Raw genomic sequence first — 17,568 nt, forward strand, 5'->3', positions numbered from 1 at the left:
TGAGTTTAACCATCAGGTCGTTCCGGGTGCTCCTAACCACCAGGTCCATAACAGACGAGCATCCAACATTAGTGCCCAGGAAAGAGAGGCTTTACAATCTTTGAAAACCAACAAAGAAATAATCCTTAAGGTACCTTCACACTCAGCGACGCTGCAGCGATACCGACAACGATGTCGATCGCTGCAGCGTCGCTGTTTGGTCGCTGGAGAGCTGTCAAACAGACCGCTCTCCGGTGACCAACGATCCCGAGGTCCCCGGGTAACCAGGGTAAACATCGGGTTACTAAGCGCAGGGCCGCGCTTAATAACCCGATGTTTACCCTGGTTACCAGCGTAAAAGTAAAAAAAACAAACATTACATACTTACCTACCGCTGTCTGTCGCCGGCGCTCAGCTTCTCTGCAGTCCTCCTGCACTGGCTGTGAGCACAGCGGCCGGAAAGCACAGCGGTGACGTCACCGCTCTGCTTTCCGGCTGACCGACGCTCACAGCCAGTGCAGGAGGAGTGCAGAGAAGCTGAGCACCGGGGACAGACAGCGGTAGGTAAGTATGTAATGTTTGTTTTTTTTACTTTTACGCTGGTAACCAGGGTAAACATCGGGTTACTAAACGCGGCCCTGCGCTTAGTGACCCGATGTTTACCCTGGTTACCAGTGAAGACATCGCTGGATCGGTGTCACACACGCTGATCCAGCGATGTCTGCAGGGAGTCCAGCGACGAAATAAAGTTCTGGACTTTCCTCAGCGACCAACGATCTCCCAGCAGGAGCCTGATCGTTGGTCGCTGTCACACAGAACGATTTCCTTAACGATATCGTTGCTACGTCACAAAAAGCACCGATATCGTTAACGATATCGTTATGTGTGAAGGTACCTTTAAACCTGCTGACAACGGTGGTGTAATGGTCATGATGAATGTGTCATACTACATGAAGGAAGCAAACAAGACAATTGATGGACACGCTACTACAAAAAATTGGAATCTGACCCTATGCAGGATTACAAGGAACTAAAGAAGTTGGTGTCTGGTCTTCCAGACAAATCTATAAGAGCCGATGACCTGATACCGGAGAGTCCAAGAATAGAGACATTCTATATACTTCCGAAAATCCAGAAGAACAGTTATTTTTTGTGTGGGCACCCTTACTAAGCAAGTTTCTGGATGTGTAGATGGTATTCCTAAACCCCTGGTGAAGGATATATCCAGCTTCATTCAGGACACAACTGACCTATTGAATAAACTAGCATCTAGCAACTAGCAGCAATAGGTCCTCTACCAGAAGGAGGAACCATCTTGGCCACCATGGATGTGGAATCTTTGTACTCTAATACAAATTCAGAAATTCAGGAATTGAGGGATGATTTTGTGGTGAAACTTACAAAATGAATTCTCACCCACAGCCACTTTGAATTTGCTAACAACATATATCTACAGGAGACTGGTATAGCAATGGGAAATAAAATGGCTGCACAGTATGCAAATCTTTTCATGACCAAGCTTGAAAGTGACTTCTAGTCCTCTTGTCCCATCAGGCCTCTGGCGTACTACCGCTACATTGATGACATTTTAATCATCTGGATGGAGTCTGAGCCGCAGCTAAAGACGTTCCATGAACACCTCAATGTCATCCCATCATCAACTTAAAACTCAACTACCCCCGTACTGAAATTAACTGTTTGGACACCATCATTAAGCTACAGAGCAATGAAATAGAGACGTCCCTGTACTAGAAGTCAATTGCCTTAAATGGGACAATGTCCAGCGAAAACACAAAAAACGCTCTATTGTATACAGTCTAGCCATGAGATACAATCAATTATTTTCAATCCCATTAGACAGAGATGAACACCTTGGTGGCCTCAGAAATACTAACTAGGGCTACCATGCAAGAACAATTGAAAACAAGATTGCAAGAGCCACCATAATATAAAGGAATCCTCTTCTACATTACAAAACTAAACAAGAAAACAACCGGGTATCTCTAGCAGTCACCTACAATCCAAATCTGGAGGTGCTAAGGGGAGCTGCACGGAAATTACAACCTTTACTACAAAAAGATGGTCGATTACAATCCATATTTCCAGACACCCCACTACTGTGTTTTAGGCAGCCCCCATATCGAAGAAGCATCATTGTCAGAAGCCCCCTGTCCTCTCCAACAGCTACAGGAACCTTACCTTGCAATCAGAAAAATTGTGAAACCTGTCCATTTATAATGACCACAGACAAGCTAAAGATCCCTAACTTACATCAGGACTACAAGATACCAGGTACTTTCAGCTGCATCACATCTAATGTGGTGTAATTAATTATTCAGCTGGTGGTCTGTATGTATGTATGTATGTATGTATGTATGTAGGTAAGATGGGGCAAAAGCTTAGAACAAGAATGAATTCTCATCGCCACACTATAAAAGAAAAAAGAATAGATCTACTTGTGGCCAAACCTTTTTGTCTCCCTGATCACAGCACCATGGACATGAAATTATTCGTTTTAAAAGGTAACTTCAAATCTCAGAGACAGAAAAATTTGGGAGTATAAACTTATGACCACCTTTGACACACTCAGTGCAGGAATGAATGTGTCACATGGATTTATGTATTTCTATATCACCTAAGGAATGTGTTCCTTAGACCTCGTGGGGGCATCACAATCATGGGTCAGACCTCAATCACAGGACAATAAAACTTTCACACTACTTAAGGTGTCTATGAATTGTTCCAATATTTTTGGCCACAACTGTTTTTCCTCTCCCATAATGATAGTTCTGCTTCATGTCACTTGTCTTATCTATTACATTATTCCTGTGTCCTTTTGTGCATAAATATGTGACTCTTCAGATTTTGCGTTATTCCTTGTCTGTTGAAGAGACCTGTGTAGTCTCGAAAGCTTGCAATTTGTTACCATCTTTTCAGTTAGCCATTAAAAGGTATCAACCACTGAGGACTCTCACACTTTAATATTTTTCATGTCTGACTAAGCATTTATAAATGTCAGGGTTTTGCTAATTTATTGTCACAGGTTTGCTAGTTTCCTCCAGGGAACCCATCCTAAAAATTGGCTTCACATTGCATATATGATGCTCTTGGGGGGGTTTTTTTGAGAATTTTTTATTGTGTGATAGCTTCCGCAGTTGTTTCCCATCCTGCAATAACGTTTCACTTTTTTTTTTAATTTTTAAAGTAAAGATCACGTTGTTTTACTCTACCAGATTTTTTTTTTAGTCACCAATTAGGAATATTAACAAGTCCCAAATTTGTATTTTATATATTAAGAGGAACTTTTTGAATTAAAGTATCTCTTTTCCTTTTTTTCTTTTACACTTTAGGAACTGGAGATATCGTGGCCATAATGATTTCAGAGTCTACTGGTCGAGAAATCCTGACTTATGTGGAAAGGAACATCTCCGTGCTTATGGCAATAGCAGTTGGTTCTCGAAGCCCTGCCAAAAACTTGAGCCGAGGGTCTTTGGTTTTCGTCTCCATCTCCTTTATCGTCTTGATGATCATTTCTTCGGCTTGGTTGATATTTTACTTCATACAGAGGATCAGATACACAAGTGCACGAGATCGGAACCAGGTAAACTTTATTCCGATGTGAATGGGGACTGAAAACCATGGCCACGTTCAGCCACTTCAGTCTTTCTGCTTGTTGGGGTGACATCAGTATCATATTTTAAGGGCAGAGTCAGACGGCCATATAAACCAGTGTGATGGGAATACAGTGCACGGACTGGCTGGCGGCTCTCCCAACCCGAGTGTGACCGCTACATGTATTTCTGTGCAGCTATCATGCTCTGGTCGGGAGAGCCGCCAGCCAGTCTGTGCACTACCTTTTGATCTTGCTCCTATGTATACGGCCGACTGACTGCCCTTTCAGGTAGAGTGGATGGGTAGCCATAAGAGTTTTTGCTATAGTGCCTATATTATATGTTATGTGCCAAGTTTATTTCTTGAAGCTAGCAATACTAAAAGATACGTTTTTAAAGGGAATCCGACATCAGACTTTTGCTATCCCATCTGAGAGCAGTATGATGTAGGGGCAGAGACTCTGATTCCAGCGATGTATCCCTTACTGGGTTGCTTCTTTTAATTTTTATGAAATCGCTATTTTAGCAATTCTCTAAATACTGAGCCCTATAACCCCGCCCGTGGGGGGAGTAGAGAAGGAGATCTTGTGAGGATCGGAGGTTACATGCAGGAAAGTACCGGGAGACGAGGTCACAGATGTATGGAGGAGACAGGTTGTGGATGGCTTTGTACGTCATGGTTAGGGTTTTGTACTGGAGTCTCTGGGCAATGAGGAGACAGTGAAGGGATTGACAGAGGGAAGAAGCTGGGGAATAGCAGGGGGACAGGTGGATTAGTCGGGCAGCAGAGTTTAGAATAGATTGGAGGGGTGCAAGAGTGTTAGAGGGGAGGTCACAGAGCAAGAGGTTGCAGTAGTCAAGGCGAGAGATGATGAGAGCATGGACTAGGGTTTTTGCAGATTCTTGGTTGAGGAATGAACGGATTTGTGAAATATTTTTGAGTTGAAGTCGACAGGAAGTCGAAAGGGCTTGGATATGTGGTTTGAAGGGGAGATCAGCATCAAGGATTACCCTGAGGTAGCGAGCTTGTGGGACTGGGGAGAGTGGGCAGCCATTTACTGTAATGGAAAGGTTCATTGGGGGGGTCATGTGAGATGGGGGGAAAGATGATGAATTCTGTTTTGTCCATGTTAAGTTTCAGAAATCTAGCGGAGAAGAAGGATGAAATGGTGGACAGACATTGAGGGATTCTGGTTAGTAAGGAGGTGATATCTGGTCCAGAGATGTAGATCTGTGTGTCATCAGCATAGAGATGATACTGAAAGCCATGAGATTCTGTGAGCTGTCCCAGGCCAAAGGTGTAAATGGAGAAGAGCAGGGGCCCTATGACTGAACCTAGTGGGACTCCGACAGATAGGGAACGAGGTGAGGAGGTGGTGTCTGAGTGGGAAACGCTGAATGTCCGGTCTGTTAGGTATGATGAGATCCAGGATAGGGCCAAGTCTGTGATGCCAAGGGATGAGAGGGTCTCTAATAATAGGGAATGGTCCACTGTATCAAAGGCAGCCGACAGGTCCAGGAGGAGGAGGACAGAGTAGTGTTGCTTGCTCTTGGCGGTTAAGAGGTCATTGGTGACCTTAGTTAGGGCAGTTTCAGTGGAATGGTGTGACCGGAAGCCAGATTGTAAGCAGTCGAAGAGGGAGCAAGAAGAGAGATGGGAGGACAGTTCAAGGTAGACATGTTGTTCCAGTAGCTTGGAGGCATAGGGGAGAAGTGATATAGGGCGATAGCTAGTTACAGAGGATTGGTCAAGAGAGGGCTTTTTGAGGATAGGTGTGATTGAGGCATCTTTAAAGCTTGAGGGGAAAACACCAGTTGTTAGTGATAGGTTGAAGAGATGGGTTAGGCTTGGGATGAAGACTGTGGTGAGGTTTGGGATGAAGTGGGATGGGATCGGGTCAAGTGCACAGGTGGTGAGATGTGATTTTGAGAGTAGAGTGGAGAGTCGATCTTCTGTAATGGTGGAGAAGTTGGTTTTGGAGGTGGAGGGCTGGGAAGTCGGGAGGAAGGGCTCTGGGGGTTGTTGACCAAAACTGTCTCTGATGTTATCAATCTTCTGCTTGAAAAATGAGGCAAAGTCTTCAGCTGAGATGAGTGGGGAGGGAGGAGGTGCTGGGGGACGGAAGAGAGAATTGAAGGTGTTGAATTACTGTTTAGGGTTGTGAGACAGGGAGAATATGAGAGATGAGAAGTAGGTTTGTTTAGCTGTGGCGAGTGTGGTCTTGAAAGTAGTGAGGGACTATTTGAATGCGATGAAGTGCTTGTTGGAGTGGGATCTTTTCCATCTGCGCTCAGCAGCCCAAGAAGCTCGCCTCAGTTCTTTGGTCAGGCTGGTGTGCCAGGGCTGTCTGTTGATTTTGCGAGCTTTGGTATATGTAAGTGGGGCAGCAGATTTCAAAGCTACAGCTAATTGTGGTGTTATATAGAGCGGCAGCGTCATCCGCATTGTGTAAGGAACTTATATATGTGAGAGGGAGGAGGGATTCAGAGAATGATTGTAGGTCAAGGTGTTTAAGATTTCTGCGAGGGTGTGAAAGTTTGTGGGGTGGGGATGGTAGACATGGAGTGGAGGGGGAAGAGAGTGTGAGAAGGTTGTGGTCAGAGAGAGGAAGAGGTGAGTTAGAGAGGTTAGATAGGGAGCAGAGGCGGGTGAAGATGAGGTCCAGTGTGTGGCCATCTTTGTGGGTGGCTGTAGAAGACCATTGAGTGAGGCCGAAGGAGGAAGTGAGAGATAGATGTTTAGTGGCAGCTGAGAGGGAAGTGTCAATGGGGATGTTGAAGTCGCCCATGATGATAGTAGGGATGTCCGCGGAAAGGAAATGAAGTAGGCAGGTGGTGAAGTGGTCAAAGAAGGTGGTGGCTGGCCCTGGGGGGCGGTAGATGACAGCCGGTTGGAGGGGGAGTAGATGCGCAGATTGCACCTCAAAGGAAGGGAGGGTAACAGAGGGTTGCAGTGGGATTGGGGTGAAGGAGCAGGTATCTGACAGGAGAAAACCAACTCCTCCACCATGTTTGCTGCTGGGGCGGGGGGTGTGAGAAAGGTGGACGCCACCATACGAAAGTGCAGCAGGGGAGGCTGTGTCAGAAAGGGTGAGCCAGGTTTCGGTGATGGTGAGGAAGGAAAGTTTGGTAGTAACAAAAAGATCATGGATGTAGGAAAGCTTGTTGCAGACAAAGCAAGCGTTCCACAGAGCTCCTGTTAGTGGGACTGGGGAAGCGGGGGCTGGGTGAATGGGTATAAGGTTAGAGAGGTTACGGAAGGTTGTGATAGAGCATGGATGGGAGGTAGAAATAACTGGGAATGTGGCGAGGAGGACCAGGATTTGGAGAGATATCACCAGCTGTGAGAAGGAGCAGAGAAAGTGTTAGCAGGTGGGAGCAGGAGAGGGCATGAGGGGGCTGTCTGTGTTTGGAGACAGAGGATTGTATGTTAAGGAACAGTTTTGAGGAGGAGGTGAGGTGGATGGGGAGGATTGAAGCAGAGATAAACAGTTCCTTACTTGGTGTAGGGATCAGGGGAGTTAGCAGAAAGTGAAGGATCATATGGGTGAAAGTGAAAACAAACAGAAACATTGTTTACAGTGACTGTGTCCAGTTACCTTCAGTTCTTTTCTGGTTGAATTCTGGTTTTAATTCTACATATTCTTCACACTTCTAGGACACACTTATAGGAATCACACTGCAGACTGAAGTCTATGCAGACTTGAGCTATGCAATATATGTACAACTAAGTGCATTCAGGTGTGAAACAGAGAGGAATGGTCTCTGTTCATATTGGTCAGAGAATTAAGAGTGGACCAGATGCATATAATCAAGCCAGAGTAAACAACGTCATAAATGACACAGGGTAAGCTGGAGTTAGTTAAAAGACTTACCATGTGAATGCTAGGTGCAGAGGCAAGTCTATGTGTAAAGCTGGGTGATGTACTATGTGCACTTCATAGACAGACAGCAGGAGAGCTATATACAAACATACATTCATATTGTAGAATGCCCGATGCGTTAATACAGGCAACGCAATATATGACAGGGGCCTCCCAGTATATAACACAGCCCACGTACTATATAACACATCCCACGCAGTATATAGCAGCCATGCAGTATATTACAGGCGACGTAGTATATAACACAGGCCACGCAGTATATAACACTGGCCAGGTAGTATATAGCAGCCACGAGGTATATTACACAGCCCACGCAGTGTATAACACTGGCCACGTAATATATAGCACAGCACACGCAGTATATAACACTGGCCAGGTAGTATATAGCAGCCACGAGGTATATTACACAGCCCACGCAGTATATAACACTGGCCAACGTAATATATAGCACAGCCCACGCAGTATATAACACAGCCCACATAGCATCTAACACTGGCCAGGTAGTATATAGCAGCCATGTGGTACATTACATAGCCCATGTAGTATATAGCAGTGTGGTCACCATATCCCTGTTAAAAAAAAAAAAAAAAAATTCAAATTAAAAATCGTTATATACTCACCTGCCGAGGTCCAATCCAGTGAGGCTCTGGCGCAGGCGATGAGCACGCGGCTGCTGCCATCTTCCATTCCCAGGATGCATTGCGAAATTACGCACATGACTTAGCGGTCTCGTGAGACCGCTAAGTCTTCTGGGTAATTTCGCAATGCATCTCTGGGAACGGAAGATGGCGGCAGCCACGTGCGGCTCAGCGGACTACGGAGGGTGAGAATAGCAGGTTTTTGTTTTTTTATTATTTTTAGCATTACATTTTTTTACTATTGATGCTGCATAGGCAGCATCAATAGTAAAAAGTTGGGGAAACACAGGGTTAATAGCAGCGGTTACGGAGTGCGTTACCTGTAAGCGCTGCCCTCTTTGCATAGGACACAGGCCATTGCTGAAAGACTGCAGAGGTGTCCATGAAACAAAAAAATCCCTTCATCACAAGAACCGTAGAAGATTTTTAACTCTTTTGCTCCAGAGCATGTTTCACCTTCCTAACGAGGCCAATTTTTACAATTCTGACCAGTGTCCCTTTGGGGTAATAACCCTGGAACACTTGAACTCATGCCAGTAATTCTGAGATGTTTTTTTTCGTGACATATTGTACTTCATGATAGTGATTACATTTGTACTATATGACTTGTGCTTATTTCTGAAAATATTGGAAATTCGGTGACAATTTTGCAATTTTCAAACTTTTAATTCTTTTGCCCTTAAACCAGAGTTATGTCATACAAAATAGTTAATAAATAACATTTACCTCAGCACAATTTTTTAAACATTTTTTTTTTGTTAAGGAAGTTATAAAGGTTAAAAGTTGATCAGCAAGTTCTCATTTTTCCAACATTTACAAAACCCAATTTTTTTTTTAGGGGCAACATCACATTTGAAGTAACTTTGAGGGGCCTATTTGAAAGAAAATATCCCAAAGTGACCCCATACTAAAAACTGCACCCCTCCATCTGCTGAAAACCGCATCCAAGAAGTTTATTATTCCTTCAGGTGCTTCACAGAAACTAAAGATTTGTGGAAGGAAATAATAAGTGTTTTTACTTTTTTCCCACAAAAATGTTACTTTAGCCCCAAATTTTGCATTATCACAAGTGTACAAGGAGAAAATACACCATAAAATTTGTTGTGCAATTCCTCCTGAGTATTTCGATACTCCATATATGGTGTAAAACTACTGATTAGGTGCACGGCAGGGCTCTGAAGGGAAGGCGCACCATTTGATTTTTGGAATGCAAAATTGTCTGGAATCGAGAGCAAATGCCATGTTGGAGAGCCCCTGATGTGCCTAAACAGTGGAAATCTCCCACAAGTGACACCATTTTAGAAACTAGACCTTTCAGGGAACTTATCTACATGTGTGGTGAGCACCTTAAACTCCCAGGTGCTTCACAATTTTATGATGTTGAGCCATGAACATTAATTAACACATTTTTCCCACAAAAATGTTATTGTAGCCCCCTTTTTTTTCACAAGGGTATCAAGAAAAAATGGACCATACAATTTGTTGTGCAATTTCTTCTGAGTACACCGACACCCCATACGGGCTGGAAAACTACTGTTTGGGTGCATGGCAGGACTCAGATGAGAAGGAGCACTATTTTTACTAGAATAGGTTGCGGACACCATGTCACATTTGAAGAGCCAAAATATGCCAAACAGAAATCTCCACAAGTGACCCTGTTTGTGAAACTACACCTCTCAAGAAATTCATCTAAGGGAGTAGTGAGTATTTTTAACCACTAGGCGATTCATAGACTTATATAACATTGGGCTGAATAAATTAAATATTACCCTTTTTTCCACTAAAATGTTGCTTTGCCCCAAAGTTTGTAGTTTTCAAAAGGGGTAACAGGGAGGAAAAAACAGTAGAATGTATTGCGCAATTTCTCTTGATTGCATCAGTACCCCATAAGTGGTCGGAAACTAGGGTACTTTTGAGGCACAGTGCCAAAGCTCAGAAGGGAAGGAGCGCCATATTATAGGGCAGATTTTGCTGGTATGGTTTGTGGTTAGCATGACCCACTGGGAGAGCCCCTGAAGGGCCATAACAGCAGAACCCCTATAAGTGACCCCATTTTCCAAATTACACCTCTCAATGAATTAATCTAGGGGTGCAGTGATCATATTGACACCACAGGTGTGTCACAGAATTTTATACCTGTCATGATCCGTTCCGGAATTTAGTCCTGTCTGCTCTTCCTCTGGGTGGATCATGTCAAGGGTTAACTTTGCTCTGCCTCATTCTGGGCTCGGGTTTGCTATTTAGCTCCCAGGTATCCTGAGGGTGGTGTCAGCTATAGCTCTGTCTTTGGCGTGTGAACCTGACTCTGGAAGCCCTTGATTTGTCCTACTGTGAACCCTGACTTGTCCTGTGTCTGTTATCTCCCCCTGCCTTCCCTTTCCCAGTGTCTCTTTGTCTGTAGATCTTCTTGACTCTCTGGTTCTGACCTCCTGGCTTGGCTTTTTCACTCCGTTTCAGTTTGTCCCTATTGTACCATATTTTTCCCGTCCTGGTTTACTGATCCCTTGCTACGTCCTGACTATCCATTCTGTCTAAATCCTTTTGTACTGTTGTGCTGTCTTGTGCTGACTTGGCTTTCCTGACCTCGCTCTCGCCACTAGGTGGCGTCTGTTCAGTTGCTCTGTGTGTGCAGTTTGGCTGCCTTCCAAGCTCCCCCTGTTGGAGGTTGCGCTGTACTGCACTGCAACTGCATGATAATACCATTGGGTGGTGAAGAAAATAATTACATTTACCACAAAAACGATTGAGTCCATGGGTGTGTTCCCAGAAAAATGCATCAGTGGATGTTGCTGAGCGAAAATTGGTAATCTTCCATTCTAGTGCCCATATATTGTAGGACCCAGTACATTGTAGGACCCATACATCTTTCTTGCTCATGCTTCTGGAGACACGCACCTGTAAATTAGGTGGGCTCTCATCACTACAGAAATGCCAAACATGTGGACACTGAATGTGGTTTAGGCACACTGAGGCTAAGAAGGGAGAGGGGCATTTGGATTTGGGAGTTCAGAATTAGTTTTATTTCTTTTGGGGGCAAGGAGCTATGGCTCGTTCCATAGTACTACCAGTAACGTGTAAGCCCTCTATTCTTCCGTTAACAGATTACAACTCTGAGTGGGGACTTGCTTTTCTTGTGGATTGAGTTGAAGCTTTTATTGGAAACATTTTACATAACGCTTGGGATCACCTTTATCCGGCGCTCTACGCTGAGCATTTATTTTGGAGTTTCCATCTAAATCTCTGAGTGACGTGATTCAGATGAAACCCCAGTGGGATCCATTCACTATAATGAGGCAACAGAGTTACTCTAGACTCCATCTGGCATCTGTTTAGCGGTGTCCTTTTCAGAAGTGCACAAAATTTTGGCCGACCACTTTTTTGTGCACACCTAGAAAGACTGGCACTGCAGGATCATAGGCCAGATGGCATCCACGGTGCTGCCATCTGCCTCATTATAGGGAATCTTCCAGTGTAAGCGCTCAGCACAGAGTGCAGGATAAATGTTAGTCAAGCCTTACTGCGATCTTTTGAACAAATCAACAACAGATGAAGAATTGGTTTTATTGATTTTTTTACGCCGTTCCTCATGCGGTATAAGTGATTAGATGACTTTATTCTTTAGGTCGTTGCGATTATAGTGATACCAGATTTATATCAGGTTGTATGTTTGGCTGCTGTCACACACTAAAAAACGCTTTTAATACAAAAAAAAATAAACAGTTTTTGCATCACCATATTTTGAGAGCTGTAATTGTTCCATATTTTGACCCACAGAGTCATCTGATGGCTTGTTTTTTTGTGAGACTAGTTGAAGTTTCAGGATTTGATTTTTGAGTGACTTTTTAATGCCGTTCTGCATGTGGTAAAACCGGCAGCTTTATTCTCCTGGTCAGTACGATTACAGCAATGCCACATTTATATAATTTTGTATGTCTGATGCTTTTACACGAAAAAAAATCTAATTTTTAGAAAAAAAAATGTTTTTGCATCACTTTATTCTGAGAGCTATAAAATGCATTTCTCCTCTGATGGATCTGTATGGTGGCTTGTTTTTTTGTGGGACAAGATGACTTTTTCCAGTGGTACCATTTTTATTTGCATTAGTTTTTTATCATGTTTTATTCCACTTATTTCCGTCGATATGATGAAAAAGCATTTTTTTGCCTCATTTTTTAATTATTTTTCATGGTGTTCATTGAAAGGATTAACTAGTGTGGCAGTTTCATAGATCAGGTCTTTCCAGATCCAGCGATACCAAATATGTTTTTACATACGTATACATATTTATTGATGTAATATTTTTTCTTTTTATGATTTTTTTTTTTAAGTTTTAAAAACATTTGAGCTTTTTTTTTTTTACTTAGCCCTTGCATGGGACTTCAAATGTTATGACTGGTTACTGGTCTCATGCATTGCAATACACATGTACTGCAATGCATGAAAACTGCCAGGCCACCATACCTGGCAGATCAGGAGGTCTATAAGCTTTGACAACACTCGGCTCTCCGTGATCACGTCATGGGGGGCGCCGGAGAGGTAAAAGATGGAGCTATCTTCTAAATGCCATGATTGCATCATATAGGACCTGATCCAACCGGGTTCTAATGATGTCGCCTGTCTGCGCTATCGCTTTGCACCACAATTGCAATGCTTGCAGGACCCTGGGGGTCCAGAGCACTGAGAAACCGCCGACCGTAGGGAATCATCGGCGCTGCACAAAGCCCAGCAAATACCAACATTTATCTACAGTGGGCGGGCGGGAAGCGGTTGATAAAAAGCAGTGTCTTGTTTTGTTTCTTGGGAATAACCCTATATTCATTAGTCTCTATCATCCTTTGGTGTATTGTATGATAGGATCTATATCCCAAGAGTCTGAAAGAACAAACTGTCTGAATTTTTCGCCCCCTTACCTTAAAAGGATTCTCTCCTGGGAAAACCCTATTTGGTAAAAAGATTTCAGTCTTCTCTATGGGTGCCATAATTTGTGTCCATTTAATTTTCATTATTTTTTTTTAATTATTCTTCTGTTGAGCCACAATTCAAAAAGCAATGTCTGATCTTATTTCCATTAGTTGATTTTAAGTTCAATATTTATTCTGTGAGTTTCAAGTTATTTTCAGTGACCATTGTGGGTGTTTCTTACTTTAGTGGAGGGGTACCAACAATTTTTGTCCACGTGTGTATAGATAATATAGAAATCATTCAATAAAATAATGACGTCTAGTTTTTGCTTTTAGTGAGTCTTTGGATTATCAGCCAGTTCTAGGCTTGATACCAGATTACAGAAATTTCACTGTAATAATAACCAGCTGTATCCTCACTAATTTTTAGCATTCTAAAATAATTTTTACAATGGGTACAAATCCAGAATAATGTCCTTTTAAGCAAGAGCTAGGAACATTTAGCAATTCAGCAGTTTATTAAGTGAAAATTGTTTTCCTAGAAGGGCACACACATCCATGTCTCATTGTGCGCAGCTCGCTGTCCCCTCCAGGAATGAAACCTCTCCGTCTGCCAAGGTTTGCTTGTTGGCAGCATCAATAGCAGAATAGCTGTGCAAATAAGCAAAACCCAAATCAAATCAAATTCCTTTGTTTTCAAACATTAATTCATCTTTATTAATTTCTATTATTAATTTAAAAAAAAAATTGTAATGCTGTTTTCTGTTAAATAGTTTTGAAATTAAAATTAGATATGCACAAATGCTTAAATGGGTTATTCCCTTTTACCACAATCTCTATTTTTTTACAAACCACAGCTAATTCATATTTTTTGTTAATATACAGGCCAAGCCCAACATGCAGTTTCTTTCTTGTACCTTTTGTGGTTTTAATCTCCATCTTCCCCTTTGCATCCAGCTTCACATAGCAGAATGGGTGGTCCCATTCTTATCTCCTAAAACTTAATTTACCAGCAGCACTTGCTTCTCCTTAGTGCTGCAGACCCCCTCCTCTCTCTCCTGTAACTCTGAGTTACTATCAAGCTAATCTAAATGGAGAATTCACTATATGCTTCTGCCACTTTCTGCTCCTGAATCGGTCCCCTTCCTGACCGATTTTATCTTCTGCCAACTACATCACTATAGCGGCCTGTGTGTTTTTACATAATTGTTAGCTGCTTTCTCTGAGATCAATTCTCCTGCATTACTCCTGAGTGGAACATGATAGAACTAGGCAGTACAGAGATGAGCGGTGTTTATTGCCTGCTGCAGAGAAATGAGTGATATGAAATTGATGCTTATGGAAGAAAATTATCTTCTGCTATGTTGATACATATGGCAGAAGATAATCCTCTGCAATATGAATCATTAGGGAGGCATTTGCAGTTTTCCTTTATTGATTTGTCAGCAACAGGCAACAAACACCGCTCCGCTCTGCCTAGTAATTACAAACTCGGTTGTGCAGGAGGGTTGAGCTCTGCTAGAGGTCAGCTAATAATGATGTAAAAAAATAAATAAATAAAACAGGCAGCTATACAAATATATATTGCAAAAGTTAAAATCGACCAGGCCGAGTACTGTACAGAAGCATATAGTGTATTCTAGACACATTGTTATTCTGGATTATCTCAATGAGAATAACTGTTTAACTCCATATCAGCATGGGTTTATGAGAAATCGCTCCTGTCAAACCAATCTAATCAGTTTTTATGAAGAGGTAAGCTATAGGCTGGACCACGGTGAGTCATTGGACGTGGTATATCTCGATTTTTCCAAAGCGTTTGATACCGTGCCGCACGAGAGGTTGGTACACAAAATGAGAATGCTTGGTCTGGGGGAAAATGTGTGTAAATGGGTTAGTAACTGGCTTAGTGATAGAAAGCAGAGGGTGGTTATAAATGGTATAGTCTCTAACTGGGTCGCTGTGACCAGTGGGGTACCGCAGGGGTCGGTATTGGGACCTGTTCTCTTCAACATATTCATTAATGATCTGGTAGAAGGTTTACACAGTAAAATATCGATATTTGCAGATGATGCAAAACTATGTAAAGCAGTTAATACAAGAGAAGATAGTATTCTGCTACAGATGGATCTGGATAAGTTGGAAACTTGGGCTGAAAGGTGGCAGATGAGGTTTAACAATGATAAATGTAAGGTTATACACATGGGAAGAAGGAATCAATATCACCATTACACACTGAACGGGAAACCACTGGGTAAATCTGACAGGGAGAAGGACTTGGGGATCCTAGTTAATGATAAACTTACCTGGAGCAGCCAGTGCCAGGCAGCAGCTGCCAAGGCAAACAGGATCATGGGGTGCATTAAAAGAGGTCTGGATACACATGATGAGAGCATTATACTGCCTCTGTACAAATCCCTAGTTAGACCGCACATGGAGTACTGTGTCCAGTTTTGGGCACCGGTGCTCAGGAAGGATATAATGGAACTAGAGAGAGTACAAAGGAGGGCAACAAAATTAATAAAGGGGATGGGAGAACTACAATACCCAGATAGATTAGCGAAATTAGGATTATTTAGTCTAGAAAAAAGACGACTGAGGGGCGATCTAATAACCATGTATAAGTATATAAGGGGACAATACAAATATCTCGCTGAGGATCTGTTTATACCAAGGAAGGTGACGGGCACAAGGGGGCATTCTTTGCGTCTGGAGGAGAGAAGGTTTTCCCACCAACATAGAAGAGGATTCTTTACTGTTAGGGCAGTGAGAATCTGGAATTGCTTGCTTGAGGAGGTGGTGATGGCGATCTCAGTCGAGGGGTTCAAGAGAGGCCTGGATGTCTTCCTGGAGCAGAACAATATTGTATCATACAATTATTAGGTTCTGTAGAAGGACGTAGATCTGGGGATTTATTATGATGGAATATAGGCTGAACTGGATGGACAAATGTCTTTTTTCGGCCTTACTAACTATGTTACTATGTTACTATGTTAGACGTAAATTATACTTTCTTTGCTGGAGACATGCTTGGTGTTATTTCTAAATGTCCTATTCTTCCTACTTTGATTAACTTGAAATATTGTCCTATTGCCTATCTATCCCACTCCATTGTGCCAGTCAGATGTCTTGCTTCGCCTACTTCTTTCAGCATAGTCTGCAATAGAAACTTCAGTTGTAATCTCTCCTTCCCATCTATTACATGTACTGAACATTTACAAAGAATCTGCAAATGACATTAACCCCTTCACGACAGACATAGCTATACATCATGGAAGAGAAGGACTCCCAACCAATTAAGTATATATACGTCATGGCGATCGCCGCCGGGTGTTCAGCTAACATGCTCCCGGCAGTTTATTCCGGGAAATGCTGCGATCGATATCGATCGCAGCATTTAGAAGACAGGAAGAGAGGGGGGCTGGGGTAACGCTGCGGGGGGTGCCGATCGTTGCCATGGTGACCCATGCGGAGCATGGTTTAAGGGGCTTGGGTCAGTGCAGCACTGGCAAATTAGGCTGGAGTCACATGAACAAATAAAAAAAAAAATCAGACCGTTGTTGATCCAGAAAACTGGGACGAGTGACATACTAGTACAATGCAATTTTCCTCACCTAGCCTCTATATCCGTATCCGTATGCAATTTGATTTTAACATCAGCTTTTACATACAGTAATTATGCAATTTCAAGCTAGTTTACAAACTAATAAAGAATCTTATATACAGATATAGATAGAATAAATAGGATAGATGTCCTGTGGATATTTTGTGCCACAAGCCCCATGAATATAATAAACTAGCCTTATGTAACCTATTAAATGAGTAATTATTAGAAAAAAAATGTTGTGGGGTCCCCCCCCATTTTATTAATAGGCCGGGAAGGGGTCATGGTTATAGGCCACCTTTCAGACTAATAAAACCAGCCCTCAGCCACCTCAGAAATGGCACATCCGTTAGATGTGTCAAATCTGGCGCTTAGCCTCGGCACTTCCTGATTGAGCTGATGCGTTGGCAATCGAGGTAATGGTTTTGGGGTTGATGTCAGCTGTGTAATGTCCGCTGACAACAAGCCCAGGGGTTAATAATAGGGAGGTGTCTATCAGACACCCCCATTACCCCTGTAGTCAAAAGAAATAATCACACACAAAGATAAGTCCTTTAATTGTAAAAAGCACCCTCCCTCTTTTACCCATGTATTACCATTAAAAAAAAAATAATAATCCAAAGTGGTCCACCTTAAAGCCATCCTACGACGACCCCCGACACTGCTACACATGGAGACTATGGTGAGCGGTGACATCAGTAACATTAATGTGACCGCTCACCACGGCAGATGGAACACACTGAGAGTAGCATGTGTATCCAGCTGCTGAGGCGAGCGGTGACATCAGTAAGGTTATCGCAATTCACAGCCTCTTCTGCCTCATTATAGTGAATGGATCCCTCAGTGGTTTCATCTGAATCACATCACTTAGAGATTTAAATGGAAACCTTGATGTAAGTGCTCAGTGTAGAGAGCAGGATAAATGTGATCCAAAATGTTATATAAAATATT

General features: G+C 42.7%; 1 protein-coding gene across 2 annotated transcripts in view; it reads left to right on the forward strand.

The window, feature by feature from the left end:
• The window catches only part of RNF130 (ring finger protein 130), a 292,094-nt gene that overhangs the window by 135,552 nt on the left and 138,974 nt on the right, over positions 1-17,568 (forward strand). For both annotated transcript variants that reach the window (XM_069763598.1, XM_069763597.1), the window contains exon 3: positions 3,330-3,580. In XM_069763598.1, the coding sequence (XP_069619699.1) occupies positions 3,330-3,580 (251 nt within the window). The remainder of the gene's footprint in view (positions 1-3,329; positions 3,581-17,568) is intronic.

Source organism: Ranitomeya imitator, chromosome 4, assembly GCF_032444005.1.
Source record: "Ranitomeya imitator isolate aRanImi1 chromosome 4, aRanImi1.pri, whole genome shotgun sequence".
Classification (NCBI taxonomy): domain Eukaryota; kingdom Metazoa; phylum Chordata; class Amphibia; order Anura; family Dendrobatidae; genus Ranitomeya; species Ranitomeya imitator.